This window comes from Gopherus flavomarginatus, chromosome 2 (assembly GCF_025201925.1).
Source record: "Gopherus flavomarginatus isolate rGopFla2 chromosome 2, rGopFla2.mat.asm, whole genome shotgun sequence".
Classification (NCBI taxonomy): Eukaryota; Metazoa; Chordata; order Testudines; family Testudinidae; genus Gopherus; species Gopherus flavomarginatus.
In genome coordinates this window covers 116,338,913-116,366,376 of record NC_066618.1, presented here as the reverse complement: position 1 = coordinate 116,366,376, position 27,464 = coordinate 116,338,913, and the positions used below count along the sequence as shown (strand labels likewise).

Here is a 27,464-nt window from a genome sequence, read left to right as displayed (position 1 = left end):
AGGGGGTCACACCCCTGACCAATCAAGTTGCAGCGCCGCAAACTGCCAGTACAGGCAAGCCCAAAGCTGAACGAAGGGGCGGGGCCTATACACAGCCCCGCCCCCTCGCTGGAATGGGGGTCGATTCCCTCCGCAGGTTCTGGGTTCTGGCCTCGCCCCCTTCGCCTAACGCGAGACCTGGCCGGAGGAAGGGGCGGGGCTTAGCGGCTCCTAAAACGGAAGTGGCGGCTGAGGTAGTTCCGGGACAAGATGGCGGCGGGGCCGAGTTCGGAGCGGAAGGTGGTGCAGCAGGACGAGCTGCGGCGGCTCATGCGGGAGAAGCAGCGACAAAGCGCCGGGAAGAAGCGAATCGAGGCGCCGTTCGCTAAATATCCTTTCCCGGAGCTTCAGCGGCCTCGCGTCAATAGCGCCGGGGCTGGTGCCTGGCGCGAGGACTGTGTGTCTCCCCCTCCGTGAGCCCGGGCCCGCGCTGCCGGTCGGTGTCCAGCTCTCAGCCGGTGCCGGGTTGGTCCGCGCTGCCCCCCCCCCCCGCCCTCCTGGGTCGGGGACAAGCCGGGACTCTTCTGAGTTCCCACTAAAAGCCCCGAGTTTGCGATGCTCCCGTCGTGCGGCCCAGGGGAACCCTGTGACCGGCGAACAATCGCAGTGCGAGGGGCTGAGTTCCTGAGCAGGGTGGTGAAGATCTGAAGGGATTGTTACACCCGAGGAGGAAAACCTCCTTCACGTCTGTCTATTTATGCTTTGCCTTTCACTAGCTGGGACAGTAAAGCTGCCAGTCAGTTTCACATTTCTGTAGTCATAAGACCTGATCCTACATCAACATGTACAAGCACTTGCCCCGTCTGAAATCTCATTAAAATCAGGGCAGCTCTGCAGAAGTGCAGTGGTCTGTACTATTGGATTATGATATAGAATGAAAGCTGTAAATAGTAAATTATAAATCTTGTCTACTTGAATGCATCACAAATACTTTGAAATTACACATCTACTCTTGTACCATTTCATGTTCTAGTAGTCCTGCGATGACACAGTGGCTTCTAAACTTTATTGGTTCACATACCATTTTACAATATTGTTTTGAAATGAATGGATGGTACATTAGTGGTAACACAATTTGGGCACTCCTGCATAGCACAATATAGTGTTATGCTTATAAATTGAAACACTTCTTTCATGATAAAACCCTGAAGTGTAATAGTAATGGAATGTTTTTTAAAACTTACGTTGTGGGTTTCACTTCCTCAGTGTGCCTTTGAAAATGGTGTGTGAAAAGTGTCTACTAATTGGAATTTCAGAATTATAATTTTGAAGGTTATGTGTGATCTTGAAATATTTCCTCAACTTCAAAATGTACATATAATCGTTTAGGGCACTTAAGCTGTACGTTGTGCAACACTCAGATTAAGGGTGAACTTTTGTGGCAAACACACATACTAGGGAAACAACACAAAGAGGTAAGACTTTTAAGATATAACAAGATTTGTGAGAGCAATTTTTAATCTTTGTGTTTGAGTAACTTGTACAGATTCTAGATTAGATAGCAGGTGTGATGATGGGAACCTGTGCCATTTAAAAAAAATTGTATGTTGATGAAGTGATAGAGTGCTACTATCTTTTGGGGGAATGAGCCGTCAAGGCAAGTCATGGATGCAGGTGTTTAATAACTGTTATGACATTTACAGGGCCATATATGGAATCTATTTGCAAATTGTCAGTACTTGTAATTTAAGGTAATGGTTACACTTCAATAAGTGGCCCATGTCAGCTAACTTGAGATTGCAATTTTATAGTCCTTCAGCCAGTATAGATGCAAGAGCTGGAGCCCAAGCCTATACTGCAATTTTATGGCCCCACACACCTGAGTCAGCTGACACTGGGCCAGATGCAGGTTTTATTTTTTTCATTGTAGACATACCCTTGAAAACATTTTCTGTAATTTTAAAATGTAAACATCCTGTTTAACAACTGTATGTGTCAAGTTAGCTGAACTCCCAGGTGATAGGTACTTGATTTTCTAAGGAGTATTGTCAAGGTGCATTCACATTAGAAAAAATGATGGGCTTTTTTTTAAACCATGTGTTAGCTAATACACAGTGACTGTGGTAAAATCCTAGTGTGGGCAAGACAGCTTATTTTTTTCGCTTATTGTAGCAGGTGTGCCTCATGGATATCTTGACCCGCTAACACATGTGAAAACTACAAGCTGCCTTGTCAATACCAGGATTTTAGTATGCATTTATTACTTTGTGTTAGCTAGTATGTGGTTTTAAAAAAAAAAAAACTTTTTTTTTGTTTAAATGAAGGCAAGGCCTTAGTGAAGCAAGGAGCTGGCTCTTATATTGGTGGAGTGCTAATAATTGATGGCTTTAGGCTAGATCGTGGATATAAATGCATTTAAAAAAAAAATTTCAAGCCTGTCTTGTACCAATCAAAACAGCTACTACTGTTTATAGAAAATTCAGAGATTAGACTAAGTAGTTCAGATATCATAAATAAGCCTGTATGGAAGTTATGGATTCTGTTTCATCTCTTTAAACAGACTGTCTGTAACTGTGTGACTTTTGGGGACTTATGCATGTGTATATTGAGTAGTCATGATTGAACAAATTTCACTGAGCTGGCACATGAGAAACTGGGTTGCATGGGAAGGTAAAAACCTAAAGCTAAAAGTACTGGGTTGTCAGAGAAACATGGATTCTGTGATCTATTGTTTATCTTGTGAGGTTTTTTCAGTGAAAACTTACATAGCTGATGGTGTCTGTGCACTTCTGCTGCCTTTTTCTGAGCAGAAAAGCAGCACTTGAGAGAAACCTGCAGCTCTCTCTTATCTTCTCCTAGCACTACCTCTGCTGTGACACTGAACTGTAGGTGCTGATGGTTTTAAACTATTAATTAAATGTTAGTAAATTATTTTAAACTCTTGAAATTCCCTTGTTTTGCAGTTAATACTTCTGGTGGGTGTGTGTGTGTGTGTGTGTGTGTGTTTTTGTTTTTTTTTACCATTAATAGATTATTTTTACCTTTTCCTCCCCAAGATGAGACCATGATTTTTCACATAGCTTAACATGACAAACCGCTGGCACTAGTCATGAGTATGTTGACTATCCTAAAATAAGTGCACCTGTTGCGTACTAGGTATATGCGAGAGCCAGAAATTGGGGGATGAATTTCATTCTTCTGAAATTCAGACTTTCCCATGAACAGCCAGATTCTAGTAACAATGTATCTGAGTTCTTCTTGCAGTCAAGAGATGATCTTTCACTTCTTATTTATTTTGTTTTTTTGCTGGGCCTCTTTTTTTTTCTTTTTCTTTTTTTTTTTTTTTTTTGAACCTCAGGATAGAATTTTTACAGATATTTTTTGTAATAATTATGCAAAGGAGAATGCAGTGATCTAACTTCAGGTCTCTTGAACCTCTGTTAAGTTAAGGACTCTTTACTTAGAAGCTAGCATGTGACTATATTATAGCATAATTCTCATTTGTAAAAAGAAAATTGCTATATATGCATTGCAAATGGCAAATCTCTCTACCACCTAATCTTCTTTTTCAAAAAAGATCTAGATCTCAAGCACACCTTGTAGCAAGGCAGAAAAAACTATTTTATTTCCAATTTTTAAGAGCGTATGTACTAACAGATAATGGCATGTGAACAAATTAGAGAGGTGCAGGAATATATAATTTGATAAAATAACATAATTTATTTTATTTTTTAAATTTAATCCCAATCCTGTTGTGTAGATTTAAAAAAAAAAATATTGCTTTGAGTCTGATGTGATTGCTGTCTTGAGGTTTTAGAATGTAATGCCTTGTTTTGGTACAGACCCTGACAGATATCTGAAACTCATATTTTTCCAACCCTATCCATAGGGTTCAGGTAATGGTGACTTGTGATGTGGACACTTCTCTTTTAGAAGCTGAAGTGAACCTGTCGACTCATTTCACTCAGGCCACTAAAGGGCCATCAGATGATAGCAATTTTAGGCAGTACTGACCTGGATCATGTTTAAATCAGTGATCTAAAGGTGAAAGACCCTACTGTCAATCTCTTGAACCATCATATCTGTTCATTTTTTAAAAAAATGATTATATCACCAATCCTAGCGTTTATTATATAGCATTTACAGTACCTATAACCATTGAAGTACCTGTAGCTTTGGGCAGGTCTACACTACTGCTTAGGTCGATCTAATTTACATAATTTAGGGGTGTGAAAAAGACTTCCCCGAGCAACGCAGTTACAGCGACCTAAGCACTGTTCACACCAGTGCTGTGTCAGCAGGAGATGCTCTCCCACCAAAATAGCTTCTGCCTCTCATGGAGGTGGGGTAATTATGCTGATGAGAGAGCGCTCTCCCATTGGCATAGAGTGTCTTCATCAGATGTGCTACAGTGGCACAGCTGCATTGGTGTAGCTGCACCAGTGTAGTGCTACTAATGTTGACCTGCCCTTTCATTCCTTACTTCACCTTAGATCAGTAGATCTCAACCAGGGATTCGTGTACCCCTGGGGCGCACACAGGTTTTCCAGGGGTACATCAGCTCATCTAGATATTTGCTTAGTTTTACAACAGGCTACATAAAAAGCACTAGTGAAGTCAGTACAAACTAAAATTTCACATAGACAATGACTTGTTCTACTGCTGTCTATATTAGACACGAAATGTAAGTGCTATATTTATATTCCAACTAATTTATTTTATAATTATAAGGTAAAAATGAGAAATTAAATGATTTGTCAGTATTAGTGTGTTGTGACACATGTATTTTTGTCTGATTTTGTAAGCAAGTAGTTTTTAAGTGAAGTGAAATTTGGGGTATGCATTCACACTAGTGGAAGGGGTACGTACAGTAGTCTGGAAAGGTAGAGCCACTGGCTTAATTACCTCAGTTGTTGTAAGCTTGATTATGTCAATTTCAGTGTTTCAGAGGTATGCATGTTGTAAAAATGTGTTCTGTAACTTACTGAAATAAAGGTTTCTAAATATTCTGAACTTTAAACTCCAAGGCCTGGTCTACAAGTATAACAAAGTAGAAAATAGGAAATTAGATCAGTATTAACTACATCGCTCAGGGGGTGAAAAATTGATGCCCCTGAATGACGTAGTTAAACTGACATAACCCCTGGTGTATACAGTGCTAGATCAACCTCAGCCTAGCTACCACCTCGGGGAGGTGAATTATGTACAATGACAGGAGAAGGTAGGTAGCGGTTTAGGTAGCTTCTTCACTGAAGCGCTGCAGTTGCACCACTGCATAGCTTTAAGCGTAGACAAGCCTTAAGCCAGAGTCATTTTTGAGGTTTTGAAAAAGTCTCTTGAATTTTATTTGCTGATTCAAACTTTTTTTTAACAGAAAATTGCAGAGTTAAAAGGTGCTAAAGAGACAGTGCCTGGGCCTACAATTAGCATATCATCATCTCATCCTACCAAAAGAAAAGTTTCTGACACAGAAAACCAAGAAGTAAAGAGAACAAAAGGTAAAGCAATAAATTAATTCAGTATTTGTGGTACTGTTGAACTGTAATCTGACTTTCTATGTCTTAAAGGAGAAAAGCATTCATGAGAGAGACAAGGTGGGTTAGAGAATATCTCTCTATGGACCATCCTCTGTTGGTGGAAGGTACAGGCTTTCAAGCTACACAGAGCTTCTTCATGTCTAGGGAATAAAAGATAAAACATCATGTTCATTGTCTCTCATATAACCTGGGACCAACATGGCTACTGCAACACTTTCTCTTTTATGGAAGAGGGATAAGGCAGGTACTCTGACTTCTCTGTTGATGTTAGTTTTATTTATAGATATATGAAATTAAGGTAAATGTGTTTTTGTTTTTATGGAAACAAACGTGATTTGAAATTTGATATTGGTGAAGCTATACTTCTACACTTCCAAAAATACTAATTGTAATATATTTTCCAGTGTTCTGACAGAAGCAATTTTCTTAACTTCACTTTGTTATACTAGCTAGTGGCCTTACTGTGACTGAGGGATGAATAAGAGCTAGATCCTGCAAATGGCTTTGCATGAGTGTAGGAGTTGAGACTTTGCACATAACCATTTCTGTAACATTTGTAGTAGTATCATATTGACTCAACTTGTCAACATGATGTCATGGTTAGGGCCCTACCAAATTCATGGCCATGAAAAATGCATCAGGACTGTGAAATTAGATTTACCTCATGAAATCTATCTATAGTGGGGGAGGGGCAGAGCTGGGGGCATCCAAGCCAGGGGCTCCTACCATGCACCGGGCTACAGTGCTAGTCACAGTGAGGCTGGGGAGAGATTCCTCTTCCCCTGCATGAACGCACTCTGGAAGAGATCAGACCCGGGAACCTAACTGGCTGCAAGAAGCTCTGTGGCTGGTGCCTTCAGGGATGGGCTTTTCTCCTTTGTGTCACTTCTGCACTGCCTTCAGAGCTGGGCTGGGTTCTGAAGGCAGCTGCCAGAGAGGTTCCCAGAGGTGAGCCTGATCTCCTCCGTAATCCTGAAGGGACTTCCTCTTCCTTTGCACGGCTGCTCTCAGGCACTTCCCCTGGCTGCAGGAAGTTCCGCCCTCTTCCCCTGCTTGTTTACTGCCCCCAATGCTCCGTAGCTGTGTGGGAAAGGGGTCATTGTGCTCCTTTCAGATGCAATTATTAGCTTGTTTCAATTAAAAAAAAAAAAAGTCAAACTTGACAGGATATTTTGATTGACATTTTAGGACAGCAAGTAAAAGTCAGGGCTCAACTCACTGATTGGTAGATATGGGCATTGGGGTGGTTTTCTAATGTGGTGATCTCAATTGGTATCCTACCAGAAGACAAGTGAAATTACTTTAAAATGAGTTTCCAAAGCAAATCAAAAAATCTCTACAATCATTACTGCAGCGGATCATGTGAAATGGTTTGGAAGTCAAATTCCACATGCCAATGGTGACAAACTATTTTGTACAAGCTGTAATGTTTCGACAGAGAGCTCTGAGACCCATCATTTATTTAGAATGGAACTTGTGGATGCATTTGCAGGTGCTAATATACCACTGGAAAAACTTGATCACCCAAAGTTGCATGAATTCATTCAACAGGACGTACAAAATTCTGGTTGCTTACCAAGTGCGAATCTACAACAGGACTACCTTCCAAAGGTTTTTGCTGCACATTTTGAGAAAAGGAAGTCTCAAATTAATTCATGTGAGTCTTTTGAAATTATTTCTCATGAGTCCACTGATGAGCAGGACAACTGTGTACTGCACGGTCTGTTTGATTTTATTTCTGAGAAGACTGAAAATATACAGACAGGAAAGCTAACAGTGCTCGCCGACTACATTTACTTGGATGCTGTTAACTGCATTATGATGTAATAAAACCATTTCAAAACACGAAGCAGACTTTGTCAAAGTATCCGCTTTCATAAGCGGCAATGCAACTTACATGACGAAATCTTTCAGATCTGTTCTCCAAGGTTCTAATGCCAAAAGCTGTCTATATTACATGTAATGGACATAATTTCTCATGTCAGTGAGCTGTGGTGGTGATTTTGGTGAAGTTGATAAACTGGTGAGCTACATTAAAAAGATCATTAAATGCTGACCTAGCCGCAAACTTCGATACAGGCAGCACATTGCAAACATGACTGAAATGACTTAAATCAGGGAACAAATAATTGCACTTCCCCTAGAGCCAGCAATTACTTGTTGGAATTCCTGGTTTTGGGCTTTACAATATCATGCAGCTCACCTGAAGTACTTCTCAGGGCTCATCTCAGAAGAGCTACCATTAACACAAAAACCACAGGTTTTAACAGACCGTTCAATTCTTCTAAACAATGCACAGCTGAATGAGGAAGTTCAGTTCCTTGCCAAGAATGCTACAGGACTGGTGGGCTTAATCACTTGGTTTGAATCTCGATAGGTCACAATCCACCAAGCTTAAAACAAAGTAATGGATGTACTATTCTGGGCTGAAGCACAGTCAAACGAAAATCACTCTGATAATGCTGAGTTAAATGCCAATGCTCAGCAGGTGTTTTCTTGCATGGCAAAGAAGCTCAGAAAATACTACTGTTATGGGGAACTGTCAAGCAATGTAGCAAAAATGGCGCAAAAGTTTCAACAGCCTGCAGCGGGGTTCCTAAAAACTGGGCATATTTTTGACCCTGCACAAATGCACCTGTTGATGCTGGATTTAACTTTGCTTAATACAACTCCTGGCTTTGACAAGAATTGTAGGCTGGAGATTCCTGCTTACAAAAAGATTGCGAAAGAACTGGACTGTACTTGCCTGTGCTACAGTTTTGGAACTCAGTGGAAGGCAGAATCCCCCACCTTGCAAGGCTAGCTCGGCAGTGTCTGACAAGTCCAACAAACTCCATGAATGCAGAGAGAGCCGTGTCTAAGCACAGGCAGGTGTTTTCAGCGCAGAGACAGAATGAAGAAAGGCATAGTTGCTGGATGCTCTTGAGAGCGGCCGTGCAGGCAAAGAGGAAGTCCTGTCCCTCCCCAACTGGGCTGGGACTAGCAGCTAGGAGCCCTTAGCTGGGGGCTCCCAGCAGCATGGGAAAGATCGGATCCACCTCCGGGAGACTCCCCCAGCTGCAGGAAGCCCCATGGCTGCTGCCTTCAAACCCAGCCCAGCTCTGAAGGCAACACAGAAGTGAGGGTGGCAATCTCATGAGTCCCCCTTTTGGGTCACAACCCCTATAGTCACAGCACTCTGAAATTTCAGATGTAAACATCTAAACCCCTGAAGGTGACTATATTTTTAAAATCCTGTGACTGTGAAATTGACCACAATGTACCATGGATTTAGTAGGGCAATAATCATTTGTATAAGGAGTATATTTCAGTTTGTTTTTTAATGTGGAAAAGTTGATTACATAATATTGATTTTTGATTATTAGCTTATACAGCAGGGGGGGTCCAGCGACAAGAGGTCGCTGCGGGTGGCACAAGGGAGCCCCATTGTTCCTAGCCACCAAGGGTGGCAAGAGAGAGCCCCGGAGCTTCTGGCTGCTGCAAGGAGGACCCCAGCAACTCTCAGCCACGGTAGATCACTGGGAGGCTCCCCAGAGGTCCTGGCTGTCACTGGAGGCGGGAGGACCCCCTGCAGCTTAGAGCTGCCAGCGGGGAGAGACACTGGAGTCCTCAGTCCCTCCCCTGCCCCACAGCTGCCCAGGTTACTCATTTTGTCAGATGTATTTTTAGTAAATGTCAAGGACAGGTCACGGGCAATAGTGAAAAATTTACAGAAGCCCATGACCTGTCTATGACATTTACTAAAAATATCCATGGCAAAAATGTAGCCTTACTCATCATTATAAATATAACTCTTGTTTTTTTTTCTCATCTTTTTGTTTAACAGCAAAGCAGTCATAAGTGACTCTTGACTATTTTGCAGGTTTAAATGACCAGCCACAGACTTCTGCGTCTGGGTAAGTAGATGCTTTAATTTACCTATTTGTGCAGCCTTTTGCCAACTACAGTCCTCGTTTTTGTGTTTTTCCCTTTACCCTATCTCTGCACCTGCAGTGGGTAAGGATGTAGACACCATGAGCCCCTCCCTCATATAGTCTTGATATGAGCGCAGACCCATAGTTTAGCAGCAACTTTTTCAGCTGCGTGAGCAAGATAAAAATCATAGGAGTGACTCAGAACCAGTTAGAAAACAAGTATTCCCTTACTGTCATTACAGGGCTGTACTTAGTGATGAATGTACAGTCTTGCCCTAAGAGCTCAAAGCACAAATCTTAATCTTTTTGTTTTTTGAGAAAATTCTAGTTAAATTTTAGAATCATTTTAGTCATTCTATTGCTGTTTTCTAACCTGGGGGTAGAGGGTGAGGAGAGAAATATTTGAGGGTGAGGAAAGCTATGTGACACCAGATGACACCCTGCTGAAAATATACTTCAAAGCTGCCTGCTTTGTGCCCTTCTCCTGTGGTGACTTACAGGAAGGCAGTCTAAGGTAGGAGCTTGACAATGCACGTTTCTCTTGTTTGCTCTGATTGTGCTTAACCACTCGAGCATACAGTATGCTATCTGGCCCTACATAGCTGCAAATGGACAGGTAATTACCCAGCCCAAGTAAATCTGTTAGTTTTTATGGTGCCACCGGACTCCTTGTTGTTTTTGTGGATACAGACTAACATGGCTGCCCCCTGATACTTACCCAGCTTTAGTGGAAGCTACAAAATGAGCAAAGTGCAGGATAAGTTAGCAAGCTTAAAAAAAACACATGGGAAAGAAAGAGGCGTAAAAAGATAGGCAGCATGAGAGAATGAAAAAAGATGATGGTGACTGAAATTGGACGTTGTGTTGTGCTTCCACACTGTCTGTTTCTTTCTAACATTTTTCCCTCTATAAAAAGTTTTGGATCAGATAAGTATACACTGAACCTCATCAGGCCACGAGTACTGCCTGTGAGATAATGGAGTTTACCCTTCAAACCTTATAGAGCTCGAACTTGGTTGTCAATGTCACTTTTCTGAAAAAGAAGAGACTTGAGCTCATCTCGACTGAGACAGCCTCTTGGGGTTGTCTACACTGCGTTTTAAAACCTGTAGTAGCAAGTCTGAGTCCAGGTCTAGAGAGTCAGGCTCGTGCTATGTTAAAAACATCTACGTAGATGTCCAGGCTCAGGCTGGAGCTCACCTCCCTTCCTGGGCTTTAGATCCTGAGCTCCAGCCCAGGCCACAGTGTCTACCCTGCTTTTAGTTGTGTTTTTTTTTATTTTTTTCTTTTCTTTTTAGTGCCTTATCATGATCCTCTTGAGTCTGAGTCTATAGACCCAGGCCCTCAGACTTGCTGCCGTGGGTTTTAAAATGCAATGTAGGTGTGCCATAGGCAATCTGTCAGAGCGAGACAGGACTTTTCCTTTGCTGGGTAGTGTTTGCTCAATCTTATGCTGAGTACTCACAGAAATTACACAGTTGTGGAATTTGTATTTCTTTAAAATCTGTAGTCATGGGTGGCGGGTATCAAAGGCCGTGGGAGGTTGAGTCTCTCCAGACAGCCCTGTGTGGCCTTGCCTGTGCTCCTTCCTGGTGCTGTGCTGCAGTGGGCTCTTTCCCTTTGGTCCCTGGCTGGGGCTAATGGCAGCTCCCTGTTCTTTGGTGCAGGGTGAGGGGCTGCACCACCTGCCCAGACAGCGCTCTGGGGCTGGAGAGTGGGACACCACTTGCCTGGCACTCTTGGACTGTGGGCACTTGGGGGGCCCAGGGTTTTTGGGAGGGAGGGGCTCTGGTGGGCAGGGCTTTAGGCAGAAGGGGAAGGCAGGGCCAGAGGCTAGCCTCCCCAAGCCCGGGGTTCACCTGCCACCCATGTTTGTAGTGATATCAGTCGCTGCAGTGGCTATTTTTAAAAGGCCCAGTTTCCTTTGTATGTTACATTAACATTTTAAAAACACAAAGGCCAACGTTTTCTACCTTGGATGCTAAAGTTATGCTTCAAATCCATATTTAGGTGCCTAAATGTGTGACCTGAATTTTCAGAGCTGCTGAGCTCTTACTGACTTCAGTGTGTGGGTGCTCAGTACCTCTGAAAATCAAGACTTTTATTTAGATGCCCAGTTTAGACACCCAGCTTTGAAAGTGTAGGTCTCACTCTTGATATTGGAAATGGGTGAGATGTAATACATATGAAAAATAAAGAACAGTTTATTATTTTATGCTACCAAGGTTTAGGTAACTTTAATAGAACTGCTTTATCATGAGTTTCTTTTCTTCCCTGTATGTAAAATATATGCACATTGCTTTGTGAATATGAAACTGGTATCTGAAACCATGTAGCTTCAGGGGACATGATAGGGCAGTTACACTTTGGTGTGGGACATCTTTTTTTTTTTTAAAAAACCCTTTTGTTCTGTTCTGCAGATTCTAATACAGAATTAATACAATAAATGTGTTTGTAGCACTGACCTGACCATATCTGGTGAGCTTAAAAAGAAAACAATTACATGTTGGTTTCTAGGTGGTGGTGATTTTATGTTACACCAGCAGGTACACTGTTCAGTGTATTGCATTATCTGTAGGAGATGCTTAAGGTTCACAAAGTAACTGTATTTCAAACATTGTTCTGTAACTGGTTTTGTTCAAGTACAAATATTTATATCTTGCATCCTTTCCTAGGCTACCCACAGATTTTTTTGATAAAGCAGAGCGTGCAGATACAAAAGCACTGCCTTCAAAGGGTCCAGGTCCCAGTTTACTGACAGGAGATTATGAGGAGGAAGAGGAAGAAGACAATACTAGCAAATCACCCAGTGTGCAAAAAAATGAAATTCCACCCACAGCTCAAGAAACAGTAGCTAATGCTCTACCAGCAGGTAACTTTGGACTGTAAAATATAAAATTCAGTAAGAAGAAATTGTTGACTATTTTATTGTAAATTATGCTGGTAGGCATTTTATAATTATTAGACATTTGAAATAGCACTGATGGGTATGTTGTATTTGGGGTTTTCTCCTTGTTAATTTTCTTATCCGGTATATTTATGGAAGTATGATTTGTCAGGTGACTGTGCTAAAGTTATCCATGTGAAAAAGATTCTTGCCAATGTATGTCATTATACAATATTTTCCTAGCATCCCAGTAATATTATGTTGCAATTGTCTTTCATTGCAGTGATGTTTGTAGAATTAAAATATGTAATAATGTGTACAACATACTAATTTGAGCCACCCAGTGAAGTATTGACTGGCTAGTTTTGTTTCTTGATTAACACACATGATACTAATTTAAATTCCTCTTTAGTCAAAACTTTGTGTAGAAACTTGAAGCATAGGTCCCTTTTGTACATAAGGTTGTGTCTTTTCTCGTAGATTTCTTTGACAACAAAACGACAGCTGCGCCCATAGTCTCTCATTCAGGGTCTATTCAGAAAGCAGAAGTTCAAGAAAAGGTAGTGGAAAGGTAAATTAATCAGATCAAATGTTAAGAGGAAATGCAAATAAGTTCACTCTTCCAGATAATATACATAACTTTGAACCATATTTAGGTCTATCACTTTGAACAGGTAGAAGATTCGTCTCATTTACAGCAAGCTGTCTTGTTTTAAGCATTCCAAAAGATTTTCAAAAATAGGAACCTAAAGTGATGGGAAAGAATTTGGGTGCTCACTACTTTTGAAAACACCTAGGAGCCTAACTTCCAGCTCTGAGTTCTGGAATATTGACCCAAACCTATTATCTACTCAGCTTCTTATGTGTTTGATAAGATTTAGCTATAGAAACAAATTTTGTTGAGATTAACATCTGCTGCATGTGGAAAAGAAATGCATTTTTTTTTACATTTCTAGTTCTTCATCAAAAATATACTGGTCTTTGCTCTTGACATTTTATCTGTGGAATTAAAGATCACAGTAATAAGCCCTAGATCAAGAGAACTGTCCGTTATTTTAACATTTCAGGAAAGAAAACACTGCAGAAGCTTTACCAGAGGGATTCTTTGATGATCCTGAGGTGGACGCAAGGGTAAGAGATCCTTTTGTTTTTTTTCTTCAGACTTAAGGCATGGCTACACTTGCATATGTAGAGCGCTTTGAGTTAAACCAGCCTTCATAGAGCGCAGTAGGGAAAGCGCTGTAGTCTGTCCACACTGACAGCTACCGGTGCACTGGTGTGGCTACATTAGCAGCTCTTGCAACGGCCACAGAGAGCAGTGCATTGTGGTAGCGATCTCAGCATGCAAGTGGCTGCAACGTGCTTTTCAAATGCGGGGGGAGTGGAATCTGACGGGGAGTGTGTTGTGTGTATGTGAGGGGAGATAAAGTGGGTTTTTGCAGAGCTGAGAGCATGTTGGCATGCTGTCTTGTAAGTTCTGACAGCAAAAGACACCCCCCTCCCGCCTCTCTCTCTCACCCAGCATTCCACAGTAATGGTCGCTTTGTCTTGGAGCAGATAAGCAGCCAGCTATCAAACGGTGCTTTCAAAGGGCATATCCAAAACAATGACAAGAGTGGCCACTTGACTTAAGGGAATTATGGGACATTTCCAGAAGCTGATCTGAGTGCAGTAATGCAACACCTCGTTCACACTGATGCTGAGGTGCTCCATCGGAGGCGCATCAAACGTTATTCTACTCGCCGAGATGGAGTACCAGAAGCGCTCTAGCCATGGAGTCAGAGCGCTCTATGTGCCTTGCCAGTGTGGATGGGTGGTGAGCTAGTGCGCCCGGGGCTCCTTTAATGTGCTATCACTTGCAAGTGTAGCCAAGCCCTTAGTAATACTCAGGGTAGTGGGTGAACCCTTCAGTCCAAAATAAGTGAGAATAACTAATTAAATGGTTTCGTGTTGATGTATGTGAAAGTATTAGAAGCAGGAGGAAGACAAAGGACAGGGTAGACCCATTACTCAATGGGGGGGGGGGGAACAATAACAGAAAATGTGGAAATGGCAGAAGTGCTAAACGAATTTTTTTTTTCAGTTTTCACCAAGGAGGTTAATAGTGATTAGACATCTAACGTAGTGAATGCCAGTGAAAATGAGGTGGGATCAGAGGCTAGAATAGGGAAAGAACAAGTTAAAAATTACTTAGACAAGTTAGATGTCTTCAAGTCACCAGGGTTTGATGAAATATCTCGTAGAATATTCAAGGAGCTGACTGAGGAGATATCTGAGCCATTAGTGATTATCTTCAAGTAGCCATGGAAGATCAGAGAGATTCCAGAGGACTGGAAAAGGGCAAATATAGTGCCAATCTATAAAAAGGGAAATAAGGACAACCTGGGGAATTTCAGACTAGTCAGCTTAACTTCAGTACTGGGAAAGATAATGGAGCAAATAATTAAACAATCAATTTGCAAACACCTAGAAGATAATAAGGTGATGAGTAACAGTCAGCATTGATTTGTCAAGAGCAAATGGTGCCAAATCAACCTAATAGCTTTCTTTGAGAGAGTAACAAGCCTTTTAGATAGGGGAGAAGCGATAGATGTAGTATATCTTGACTCTAGTAAGGCTTTTTATACTGTCTCGCATGACCTTCTCATAACCAAACTAGATAACTACAACCTAAATGGAGCTACTAAAGGTAGGTGCATAACTGGTTGGAAAACTGTTCCCAGAGAGTAGTTATTAGTGATTCACAGTCAAGTTGGAAGGGCGTATCGAGGGAGGGCTCCACAGGGATCAGTTCTGGGTCCCGTTCTGTTCAGTATCTTCATCAATGAGTTAGATAATGGCAGAGAGAGTACAGTTATAAAGTTTGTGGACGATACCAAGCTGGGAGAGGTTGCAAGTGCTTTGGAGCAGGGGTTCTCAACCTTTTTCTTTCTGAGCCCTCTTCCCCCCCCCCCCCCCCAACATGATATAAAAACCTCCACAGCCTACTGGTGCCATAACAATTGGTTTTCTGCATATAAAATCCAGGGTCGGCATTAGGGGAGTAGCAAGGAGGGAAGTTTCTCAGGGTCCCATGCCACAGAGGGCACTTGAAACTAAGTTGTTCAGGCTTTGGCTACAGCCCTGGATGGTGGGCTGGAGGCCGTGAGCTGCAGTCCCACGCGGTGGGGCTTCAGCTTTCTGCCCTGGGCTCCAGAGAGTCTATCGCCAGCCCTGTGTGGCAGACCCCCTGAAACCTGCTTGTGGCCCCAGACCCCTGGATGAGAACCACTGCTTTGGAGGATTCAAGGAGATCTGGACAAACTGGAGTAATCGTCTGAAGTAGATAAGATGAAATTCAGTAAGGACAAATGCAAAATACTCCGTTGCACACATGCAAAATGGGAAATGGCTGGCTAGGAAGGAGTATTACAGAAAGGGATCTGGGGTTCATCATGGATTACAAGCTAAATAGGAGGGAACAGTGTAACACTGTTGCGCAAAAAAAAAAAAGCCAACATTCTGGGATGTATTAGCAGGAGTGTTATAAGCAAGACATGAGGAGTAATTCTTCGGCTCTACTCCATCTTTTGACTAGGCCTCAGCTGGAGTATTGTGTCCAAATCGGGGCACCACATTTCAGGAAAGACGTGGCCAAATTGGGGAAAGTTCAGACAAGAGCAACAACAATGATTAAAGGTCCAGAAAACATGACCTATGAGGGAAGATTGGAAAAAAAAATTGGGTTTGTTTAGTCTGGAAAAGAGAAGACTGGAGGGGACATGATAAGTGTTCAAGTACATAAAAGATTATTACAAGGAAGTGGGAGAAGAATTGTTCTTCTTAACCTATGAGGATAGGACAAGAAATGCAGTGGGCTTAAATTGCAGCAAGGGAGGTTTAGTTTGGACATTAGGGAAAAACTTCAACTGTCAGGGTAATTAAGCACTGGAATAAATTGCCTAAGGAGGTTGTGGAGTCTCCATCATGGGAGATTTTTCAGAGCAGGTTAGACAAACACCTGTCAGGGATGGTCTAGATAATACTTAGTCCTGAACTGGGCTAGAGGACCTCTCGAGGTTCCTTCCAGTCCTACAATTCTATGATTCAATGTATATTAATTTAAGGACATGGAAGGGAAGATTGCTAACAGTAGGGTCTGAGCATCCTTTCAGACTGAGTTTATTCTTGGCAGTTATTTGCAATACAGCTTTCTCATGGTTTAAAGGGAGTTTTATTGAGGTTAACATGTCTGCTGGATGTTAGGAGTGAAGATCTAAGTAGATTGCTGTGTGATGTACAATACTAGCCCACTCAAACAGCAAGCTAGTTCTCACCCTTTCTTTTTGCTGCCCTAGTAGAAAACATTTTTTTTGGCTGAGGGAGAGGGGTCATGAGAGGTTTGGGGCCAAAATCGCCATAAAAAATGGAATTTTTGTTCTGGTCCAAATTTACAACATCTTATATACCAAGTGATGCCCTTATTTTGTATTCACTCATGAAAATAGCGTAACTTTCTTTTGCATGTCTTCCAAAAACAATCTATTTTTACATTTGTGCATAAAATTGACTGTAAATTTGATAGCTGTGCACATCTGCACACTCTCATATTGCTTTGTCAAATTGGCAAACCATGGGATGGGCTGGAAATTTTCTGGAAAATTATTTTTTTCATTTAACATGTCTCTGTATTGAGCATGCCTGAGAATTATGAACACTCTTGGCATGTTGATGATTTTACCACATGGTTTATAAAGCAAATACTTGCAGCCGCCGTCTTACTGTGAGATGATGCCGTAGATGTTTCTAATGTCTCCTTATTACATGCTTGTATGTGCAGAAGAACTATTAATGACACAGCAATAATGAATGCTGCTAGAAAGCAGCCTCTTGTTTAATTTTTTGTATCCCTCCACAATCCCACTCTGATGTTTACCAGCCTATACCTATTTTATTTTCTCTGGTGGGATGCTTTCAGCATTGGCCATGCCTCTAGGTATGCTCGCATGTGGCGTGCATAATAGCTTTCTTCACGCACCGAGAAATGGGGATACTTAATTTTGAAGAATATAGTTGAGAAGGGTAATGTATTTTTTGTAAGTGATGAATTGCTCTACTGCAGAAAAGTAATTAGAGAACTTGCTGCTAGAACTGCTGTAACCATGCTTGGCACCTGAGGTGTTAGCCTTGATGCTAGGTCCAAACACTGATATCTCAAACTTACATGTATTCTGTTACCTGCAGTAGCACTAGCATCAATGATATTTTCCTGCCACTCTCCATGAGCCCTGCAGGAGCTGGAAGATGATTAAGAGCTTCATGTTGTCTGCACTAGAATAATGTACATAGTATAATCTGTAGAGTGCTTAGAAGTTTGATCCGTACTTGGGGGAAACTTAAAATAACCATTTATTTTAAAATGAATCCTTTGTGTTGCTGGTGTAGTTGAGGTGCTACGGGTTTGGGCTATTGATAGTGGTGTCTAGAGCTGTGATTCGAGTGATGTGCAAGTGAAAGAGGGGAGAGAGTCCTGCAGGTGATGGATGCTGTGAGCCAGGGACAGTCTGCCAATGAATATGCAGTGCCAGTTAGTGGTCTCTCTTTGACCCAGGTTCTTAACGCAATTCACAAGCATGTAGGCATTGAAAGGAACTGTTGCTATATTTGTTCACTGCCAGTGGCACAAAGCTCTTGCTAATCAACGCCTTCCAGTTTAGCTCATGGAGAGGAGTACCACCATCACATTGGTGGCGCTGTAATCTCAGACTCTGTTACAGTGGTTCTAGGCAGGAATCGCAGACAAAATGTTCAGAGATGCTGCCTGTTTTTGCAATTTTCTCTGGTTTTGTGTGTTTAATAAACACAGCTCTTTGAAATCTAGTATTAATATCAGGGGTTACTAATGCATTTAAATGTTTGATCAGATACACACTTCAAGGAAAAGTAATTCTGTCGTGTTAGTGTTTTAAGTTTATTATAAGAAATACAGAAGGTAAAACCACAATACATAACAATACAATACATCTATCCATGATAGGAATAACCACAAAACAGAAATATGGAATGATGGAAGTGTTATATCTCCCAGCATGTAGTTTGCTTTCAAACTCTTCAGTTAATATGACTTATTTTATACTGTTGCATATTGTCTAATCAATCAAGAACAAAGCATGTAAATGACTGATCATTTTACATTATAAGGATTGCCGTATTGGCAAAAGACAGGAATGGATAAAAGGAAAAGAAAGCTGAAGTAGAAAGGAAGCTCCCCAAGTTATTTTATTCAAACTGTTTAGTTCCTCTTAACTCCATTACTCATCCCAAAGTAGCATAGAGTAAAGAATGGTGACCCAGACATTATTAGTCATCAAGCACATGATTCATGTCACAACCTCTGGTGAGAGAACTAATTGTGAGTTTTGGGCGTTTCTGTTACCGTCTTTGATTATTTGGTTCATTTGCCAGGATGCTGTGCTACAAGCACAAGGCGTGACTGTGATCACCTACATTCCTCCCGCCCTCCATGCGGACCCCAAGCCTGTGCACTCCCTTGTGTAGGAAGAGCTAATCTCCCAGCAGACACTACACACCTTTTCTCCCAAATGCAGGGAGATCCTGTTTCTTCATCCCACTTCATTTCCAGCATTATTTTTGCAGACAATATTCCCACCATTTCTAGAGTCAGTAATTAATGTTTGGTATCATTGGAAAGATTGGATTAGCGATATTAGTGGCAGACTGCTCTAACAGTTCTTATGCTAGCCCCTAAATTGAAGTATAGGGGCAACAGTCAGGATGGTAATCAAAATTGTGATTTTTAAAGGCAGATATCTCAAACACTAAGACTGGGATGTACTGCTGTATGCTATTGGACAGATGGGGATTCACAAACTATAATTCCATGCAGTGGTAACGGGACATTGAAAACAGTCAAAAATAGAGGCTATCATATTACTAGATAGGCCAGGTTGCTTTCAGCATCCCAAATATCTTGTGCCATCCATTTGTGGTTAGCTGCTTTCCCTTAATATTATAATCATACATTTTGTACAGGCAGTTTTCCATTTAGGTCTAGAATCAGATTTTTTCTCCAAAATCATGAAAGGTGACTGAATAGGCATGATTTGAGCCAAAGCATTTACTTGCTGTCAAAACTTTCTTAGTAAATAGCAGAATATAAGTTTTTTGTTTCTCCTATTGGTTTTAGAATGCCAGTGAGACTCATTACGCAGTTGCTAAAGAAGTTTGGTTTTTCACATTCACTAGGTGCGGAAGGTTGATGCTCCGAAGGATCAGCTGGACAAAGAGTGGGACGAATTTCAGAAAGCGATGCGACAAGTCAACACGGTAAATGATGGAATTTATCTTTATTGCTTCTAAATACGATACATAATTCATGCAGCTTGGCAGAGTGAGTGACATACTGTATTTGTTGACTGCTTGTCACAATGCACTGTGCAGTTAAACACACTTTACAGCTGAGTGAAAGGTCCCCACATTTTACACTCAAGGAAAAGTTAAGTGGAAAGACCGTTTGATGACAAACATATCTAATTAAATACGCTAGGCTGGATTTAAGTGAGATAGCAGGCACACCTTGACAGTTTCCCATCTGCAGGCAATGGGCCATATTCCTAGCTGCTGCTTCAGAAAAGTTGCCTATAGAAACATTTAATTTTAAAATCTGAATTACACCTCTCTAAACATCTTAACCTCTGTAAAAGCTACAAGAGTGTGTGTTTGTGGTGAATTTAAACTTGACAAAAAACACCCCTAAAATTGGGAATATTTTAGAAGAATTTACACAAACACATCCTGATTGGCCCCAGTCTTTCTATATCCTAATTTCTTACTGCTTAAGGTTGCATGCAACCTTGTATCAGAGTCAGATTTTATACCGCCCTGATGTACACTGTACAGGACATTGTGGTAGATACTTGCTGCCTTTTAATGTTTTTAAATTCTTGAATTGAAAATAATTGATCAGATAACTGGTAAGAAACTGGTACAGAACAATTTATCATTACTTGTTAAAGCAGTACTATACAGTAAACTTTCATACAAAAACTAATAGTGGATACATTTTGTTAACATTAACCATTTAAGCAATTCTTCAGCATAGGAAGGAATCTTCTCAGTTATGCGTGGACCATTGGTTGCATAGCCTCTCCCAGACATTCAGATTTGAGAAAGTATATGCTGAAAAAAATAACAGGTTAGAAATACATTGGAATCAAGTGGGTATAGTTAATACTTCTAACAGGCTTACTGTACATAATTGGTAAACACCAAATATTGTATGTTTTGTTGCATCGTAAGCCTTTTCATGGATGTATTTGGCTTTATATTCTGTTTCAAAACAATTTTTTTAATATTGAACTAAAAAATTCAAAAGGAGAAGGAGCTAGACTGTTTAGGGATTAGGTGTAGCATTTCATTCTGTCCTTTTCACTGAACTTTAGCCCAAGCCACACAGACTTTTCCTGTATGTCCTGTTAACATATCTCTTAGAGGAGGGAAGGTCTACATAGGATTGTGACTGTTACAGCATACTTTAATCTCTTGCTTTTAATTTCCAGTATGCTCTTTTACTGAAAAAAAGATCAAATGGGCCTAAACTTATGCACAGCTTTCCTGGTTTAGATTTCAGAAGCAATAGTGGCAGAAGAGGATGAGGAGGGACGTTTGGATCGTCAGATTGGAGAAATTGATGAGCAGATGTAAGTAGATCAGTCTTTATCAAACTTTGCTTTCTGCTCCCCCTCCCCCGAAAATGGGTATATATGTGATAAGACTCTGAATGCATGAAGTTTCATAGAATCATAGATTATTAGGGTTGGAAGGGACCTCAGGAGGTCATCTAGTCCAACCCCCTGCTCCAAGCAGGACCAATCCCCAGATTTTTACCCCAGTTCCCTTAATGGCCCCCTCAGGGATTGAACTCACAACCCTGGGTTTAGTAGGCCAATGCTCAAACCCCTGAGCTATCCCTCCCCCTTCAGTTCATTTGTAACCTGCCATGGCAATGCTTTTAAATATTCACTGATCAAAGTGTTTAAATTTAAACAGTTTGTTTCCTGACAATGAAACTTTTTTAATACAATGATTCATTTGGGCAGCAGCACTATACAGTGTTTACTGAGAGACTGCACTGGGAGCTCTGAAAACAGTAGGTAAAGGCAGAGGCACGCCCGATAAACTATAGGAACAAGGTTCATGTTTTCCTACGCTCCATCTGTGGCTTCTGCATCATGTAGAACTCCAGTGAACTGACTATATTTGATAACCATACTCTTAAGCAGCTTTTAGTAGACAGAACAAAAAATTACGAACATCATTTTCATGTGATAATTCATGTCTTAATTCTTGATGACTACCTGGGCCCTTGGTTCTCATGACAATTATTTGAAAATGTTTTCTGAATGATGTACCTTGTCATGTGAACCCTCACTAGCTGCAATGTTCCATTGAAACAGTTGGACATACATTAGTCTAAGCTTCAGCAAGATCAGTGAATACAGTCGTTTTGCATTACATGTACAATTCACGACAGAGCTATTGATTGAAAGCAAAGGAAAAGATGGGGGGTGTGTGTGTGTGTGTGTGTGTGTGTGTGTGTGTGTGTGTGTGTGTGTAAAAACTAGCAACCATCTTTAAGCGAAAAGGAGATGTTCACACTGAAGCAATAGTTAACCAGTGTGGCAGAGTTAGAAGCTACTTAGATAGTATTAATGATGATCTCAAAGTCAAGTTGCCTCAACAGTCCTCTTGTAATTCTGGGGAGAGCTTTGACTAAGAGCCTGAAGGTGTTTAAACAGTCCCTTTTACCATCACAGTTTAAAATCTCATGATTACGTGGGACCAAACTGAGGAATTTGTAGGTAGCTGCGAAGGTTATTGCTATTGATGATTTATTTTGTCTGAAGTAGAAGTCCATGTGGCCAGACTTTTTTAGCTTCATCTTATATTTAGAATAGCATATTTGAATGCAGGCAATGTTCTAATAGCCAGTGAAGCTTTTTGGAAGCCGTCGTATTTTCTAGAGCAACTCTTTAAATGGAGTACATCCTCAGTGCCTCCTGTGAAGCATCTTAGACATTTTGTGTTCAGTTCCAGAAGCCTGTCTTTGAGTGTGTGTTCCAATGGGCTTTCAAAACTTGTAATACAACTGATGGTTGAGAAATGGCCGTTGTGGTTCACTCCTCAGCATCAATCCAAACTAACCTGGTAAAGCTGGTGAAATAGTTTGTGGACTGTAAGGTCAACTGCCCTTTAAAACTGATGGTATTCTAGATCAAATGAAGTATCACACAGTGCAGGTATACTCTGAAAGTAACTCCCTAAACATGTCATTATGGTGTTCAATGGTAGATTCCATGATTAGGATCCAGCTTTAAGCACTTTTGTCTGTATTGAATCTACAGGGCTAATAGGAGTGACAAGAAGTAAAAAACTTATTGAAATCAAGTAAGTAGAATTTGGTATTTGCAAGGAACAGATCCTGTTCACTAGTAAGAGTTATCATTTTTACATAGTTATTTTTCAGAGTCAAACTGCACTTTAAAGCAAATGCAAAATCTGACAGCCAACCACAAGTTTTTTAAGATGGTGAAGTGCCAGGGCTACAACACTTCGTCAGGCTTCCATTTAAATGTACTACTTCTGTGTCATAACGGATAGCAATAAAAATCCATGTGCTCCCCTTTCCACCTCAGGTGAAATAACATCTTAGACAAAAATTTGAAAAGATTGGTTTGAGCTTTTTCCTTCTCTACAGAATTTGATCAAGTTGTTTCATATTTTTGATATTTTTTTAATCAAATTGTCACAGGATTGTGATTTGATCTGTTGGTTTTGACATCTTTGTAAGAGAAGCGATGACCAAGGGACTCCACTTCTTCATTCTGCTTCCACAGGACTACAGCAAAATGTTAAATAATCATATGGGTCTATTGTGAAAGACTTATTTGAATTTTAATGTTTGTATGTCTTTCAGGTTTTTTGACAGAAGGAGCAGCATTCCCAGTATTGTGGGAAAATCAGTTTTTTAATTGGCAAAGGCCATAAATGTTAACTAACTCTTTTTACCTTTCTACAGTGAATGTTACCGCCGTGTTGAGCTGCTGCGTAACCGCCAGGATGTAATGAAAGATAAATTTAAGGAAGCCATGAGATTAAGAGCAACCCAGGAGAAAGAGAATGAGGATATTGGTAGTGAAGATGAAGGAGAATTGCAGGATTTGCTGTCCCAAGATTGGAGAGTGAAAGGGGCTTTGTTGTAGCATTTCAGTGGCATATCAGTATTCTGTTGATCTGTGGTATTACTTTTTATCAGAAGACATTTTTGTTAAAATATTTATTTTTAAGAAGGATCTTGCAGATACTATTGAGGTTAACTGTAAAAAATATGTCCGTATCTCTGTAGGTCTAAAATGGAGTATTTTGTGTAAAGGTTGTACATTGTAAATGTTTTACAAGTTTAAATATAACTTTCCTATTAAAATTATTATTTCCTACTAAAATTATTTTAATGAGCAAGTAATTTTATAGTCAACATAGACTTCTGGAAGTGTAACATATACTAAGTCAGTGCTTTGAGTTGTCCTGTGCTGTAGTTCATACCAGCCAGTGTATAGTGTCCTTTCAGATAGGAAACTCAGCTTTATCAACTACGTTTCAGAAGTTACTAGTAAAATGTAGCGTGTTGGTCGTCCAATGTTTTACTCTTTCATATGTAAATGACCTAAGAATCCAGAAATATTGAGCAACAGATTGTGGAGAAGTTGTAATACTCTGCTCTCCTGCCATGCTACAGTGGGCATGCATGTTGCAGAAGACTGTGCTGGACTCAAATCTGTTTTCGTTAATGCAGTTACAGACTGGAACGTGTGAAAACTCTTGAGCAGAGGGTTGAAATGGGTATGCAACTTTGAGCACTGCACTGGAAACCTAGGTGGCGTTGGAAGAATAACTTCAAAATAAACCTAATTTATTTTAGTTGTAAATATTGGAAGCTTTCAAGGGAGCCTTGGAATTCTGTTTTCTTTCTCTCAAGTGTGCAAATGGGTAAATAACATTTTAAAGTTAAGAACCAGTGAACAGGACAAAATTGAGGTAACATAAAAGAGGAGCAAAAAATGTACTGAGATTCAATATGTACTGGCTAAATTAGAGCCAGATTCTATTTTTTAAAAATCATATGCTCTTTGAGCTTTGCAAGCCCCCAAAGCCCTCAGATTTACTGAGCTAGCTGGAACTTCTGAAAATCTGTATGGATTTTTCAGTTCAGTCCCAAGAAGTAGAGTTTTGGAAAGACAGCTTTATTTTTTTTACCTCAGGTTTTGGAAAAGGTTTTGTTTGGAAATGTATTACAAGGTTGGTTTGGAGAGGAAGAAAAAAAAGGAATAGAATAATCTTACCACAAAATTAATTCGTCAGTCTGGGTACAGGTTGTATCTACTGATCATCATAGTGTTTTATTAAGGGAAAAGATGTTATTGCTCACTAAAAGTAGATGTCACTTTTGTAGCATCTGTCACAATGAACATTCTGTGTGAGAACTGTTGCCAGATTCTCTTGACTCTACTTTACTTCTCCTACTTTACATATTCCAGCCATGTGTTATAACAAAGTTGTGAAAAGTAAAATTGATACAGTGCTTAACAGAACAATAGATCACTGTGTTCTGACCACACATACTGGCCTGCATGCTTGATATTTTTTGCTCAATTTTGTAATAATTACAAAAAACAAGCACAACCAATAATTCTAAAAAAATTTCAAGTATAACTTTGCAACTAATGATATCTGTCATTGGTAATATCCAGAAATTTGGCAAAAATGGTTTCCAAGTGTCACTAACTTATAAACAGAAACATTCAAAAACTAGAACAACAAATCTTGAACAGCGTGGCAAGTTACTGATTTTAACTGGCAAAGAATAAACATGGCAGTATATTACTACTTTGAATTTCAGTATTACTGGATGCGTATCATACTGCAATGAGTGAAATAGTGAGAGTAGCTCCCCTCTTGTTTAGGAATGAAAGTTCCTGCTCGGAAAGATGGAAGTAATGAGAATGGTGGTTTAATGACTGGCAGTCTTGCTATTTTCTGTAAAATTTTTCTTCATTTTCCATAAATTCTGGGAAGTGTGTGATGTACAATTTTCCCACTGCATACTCTTTCCCCCAACCTCCCCACTAGTCCACCAAGGAGAGCTGCACAGCCTCTTAATTCTGATATTAGAGAAGGTGGGTGAGATAATATCTTTAATTGAACCAACTTCTGTTTGGTGAGAGACATAAGCTTTTGAGCTTACAAGGAGCTCTTCTTCAGATCTGGAAAACTTAATCAGTGTGTCAGTTAAATATAAGGTGGAACAGATTGAGCATAAATAGTTAACAAGGATTTCAAGGGACCATTGAAAGGTGTAACTATTTATGCTTAACAATCTACTCCACCTTATATTTAACTGTGGTACTCTGATTAAGGCCTGGTCTGCACTCCAGTTAGGTTGACATAAGCTGCCTTGCGCTGGCCTAACTCTAAGTGTTTACTACACTAAAATGTAGCTCCCACTGATGTAACTCTCCCACTACATCAATTTAGGCATTTTCTACACTACTACGGTAAGTCAACCGAAGTTACGCTACTCCAGCTACGTTATTAATGTAGCTGAAGATGACGTAGCTTAGGTCAACTTACTGCAGCGTACACTGTGCTGCATCAACGAAAGACACTCTCCTGTCAACTTAATCATCTTCTTGTGGAGAACCAGAGTTGACAGGGAGTGCTCTGTGGTCGATTTAGTGGGTCTGCACTAGACCTGCCAAATCAACCCCTGCTGCATCAATCACAGCAGCATTGATCCCTGGTAAGTGTAGATATGGCATCAATAACTGCACCTCCACGAGAGGCATAGAGTTTAGGTCAATGTAGTTAGGTTTATGCAGTGTCAGTGTAGTCATTGCATTGCTTACACTGACTGTTACTGCCTTTCAGAAGCTGTGCCACAACGTCCCACAGTGACAGTTAAATTACTGCAAGGGCTCCTAATGAGGATGTGCACCGCCAACACAAGAAGAGTAGTGTGGACATGCAAAAGTGATTTAATTACTGCAGTGGCTGTACTTCAACATAATTTAGGTTTACTTGCCGTCGTTTTGTAGTGTAGACTTTCCCTAAGTTCTCCAGACCTGAAGAAGAGCTCTGTGTAGCTCAAAAGCTTGTCTCTCTTACCAACAGATGTTGTTCCAATAAAAGATATTACCTCCTCTCTGTAATATCCTGGAACTGACATAGGTACAACACTGCATATTTCTAATATGTTAATACTTACCAGAAGGAGGCTGAAGCCAGCACACCAGTTTCTGGTTGTCTTGTGTTTAGAGAACCAGAAACTTTTGTATGGCCTGTTTAGTTCCCTCAGTGGGATCTAGTATGTTTCCAAGGACTGATTTGATTAAGGGCCAGATTTGTCATTGGTCTTAACATTCTGATCAGAGAAAGTGGAACAGACATGGCTGATTTTAAGAACAGAGTGTATAAAGAAACATGAATGTACACTTCATTTTTATAACAAATTATTTTGCATGTCTAACTTTATAATTTTGTGGTCTTCAGTTTTGTTTTTGTGCATGTTTGAAGAATATTTCTTTACTGTATGTATGAGGAATTGGGAAGGGAACTGAACATTAAAAACAGTACAGCTGGCAAAGTCTCTCTCATCTTCATGACTGTTTAATTGGGGGAAGCTAGAGAGTCAGTATTTACCTTTAGAATCAGAATACTGCTGCATCTTAATGCAATCTTGTAAATTGTTCTTTTAGAATAAACCCACTTTCCCATCCTTGTTAGCGATCAGACCTAGAACAGATTAGTGCACTTAGACCAAGGATATTAACTGAACAAATTGTCATCTTTTGGGTATTATGAATGCTTGGCAAGCCTGTCCGGTCAGCCAAAGGAATGTTCTAACTAATCCCTCTTTATTTCTTAATGTTGTATGAATTTCCTCCTCTTTAAGTAATAGATAATGAGCCAATCAATGCCATCATGCATAGTGACAGACTGAAATTACTGCTGTATTTGACAGTATTGGTTCCTATTGATTTTCCATTTAGAAATGAAAATTGGCCAATATGTCTCCTTCTTGAAAGGACAGTC

The 27,464-nt window shown here is 40.4% G+C and overlaps 2 protein-coding genes across 2 annotated transcripts in view; one reads left to right on the top strand and one right to left on the bottom strand.

Annotated features, from left to right (window-relative positions):
- The first annotated feature begins 227 nt into the window (after positions 1–227).
- ZNF830 (zinc finger protein 830) lies at positions 228–27,018 on the top strand. Its single transcript, XM_050937776.1, has 10 exons — positions 228–372; positions 1,359–1,454; positions 5,354–5,477; positions 9,379–9,412; positions 12,106–12,302; positions 12,798–12,888; positions 13,385–13,448; positions 19,563–19,643; positions 20,940–21,016; positions 23,395–27,018. The coding sequence occupies exons 1-10, from the start codon at positions 250–252 to the stop codon at positions 23,576–23,578; spliced, it is 1,071 nt and encodes a 356-aa protein (XP_050793733.1). The 5' UTR covers positions 228–249; the 3' UTR covers positions 23,579–27,018.
- The window catches only part of LOC127043697 (poly(rC)-binding protein 3-like), a 751,631-nt gene continuing 744,484 nt past the window's right edge, over positions 20,318–27,464 (bottom strand). Inside the window, exon 15 of the mRNA XM_050937766.1 lies at positions 20,318–20,495. Coding sequence (XP_050793723.1) covers positions 20,435–20,495 — 61 coding nt within the window. The 3' untranslated portion in view covers positions 20,318–20,434. The remainder of the gene's footprint in view (positions 20,496–27,464) is intronic.

Bases quoted from the DNA above. Each gene is read 5' to 3' on its own strand.
- ZNF830 (XM_050937776.1), top strand. From the start codon at position 250: ATGGCGGCGGGGCCGAGTTCGGAGCGGAAGGTGGTGCAGCAGGACGAG. The intron at 12,889-13,384 runs GTAAATTAATCA...TTAACATTTCAG, and splicing joins CAAGAAAAGGTAGTGGAAAG to GAAAGAAAACACTGCAGAAG. The intron at 13,449-19,562 runs GTAAGAGATCCT...CACATTCACTAG, and splicing joins ATCCTGAGGTGGACGCAAGG to GTGCGGAAGGTTGATGCTCC.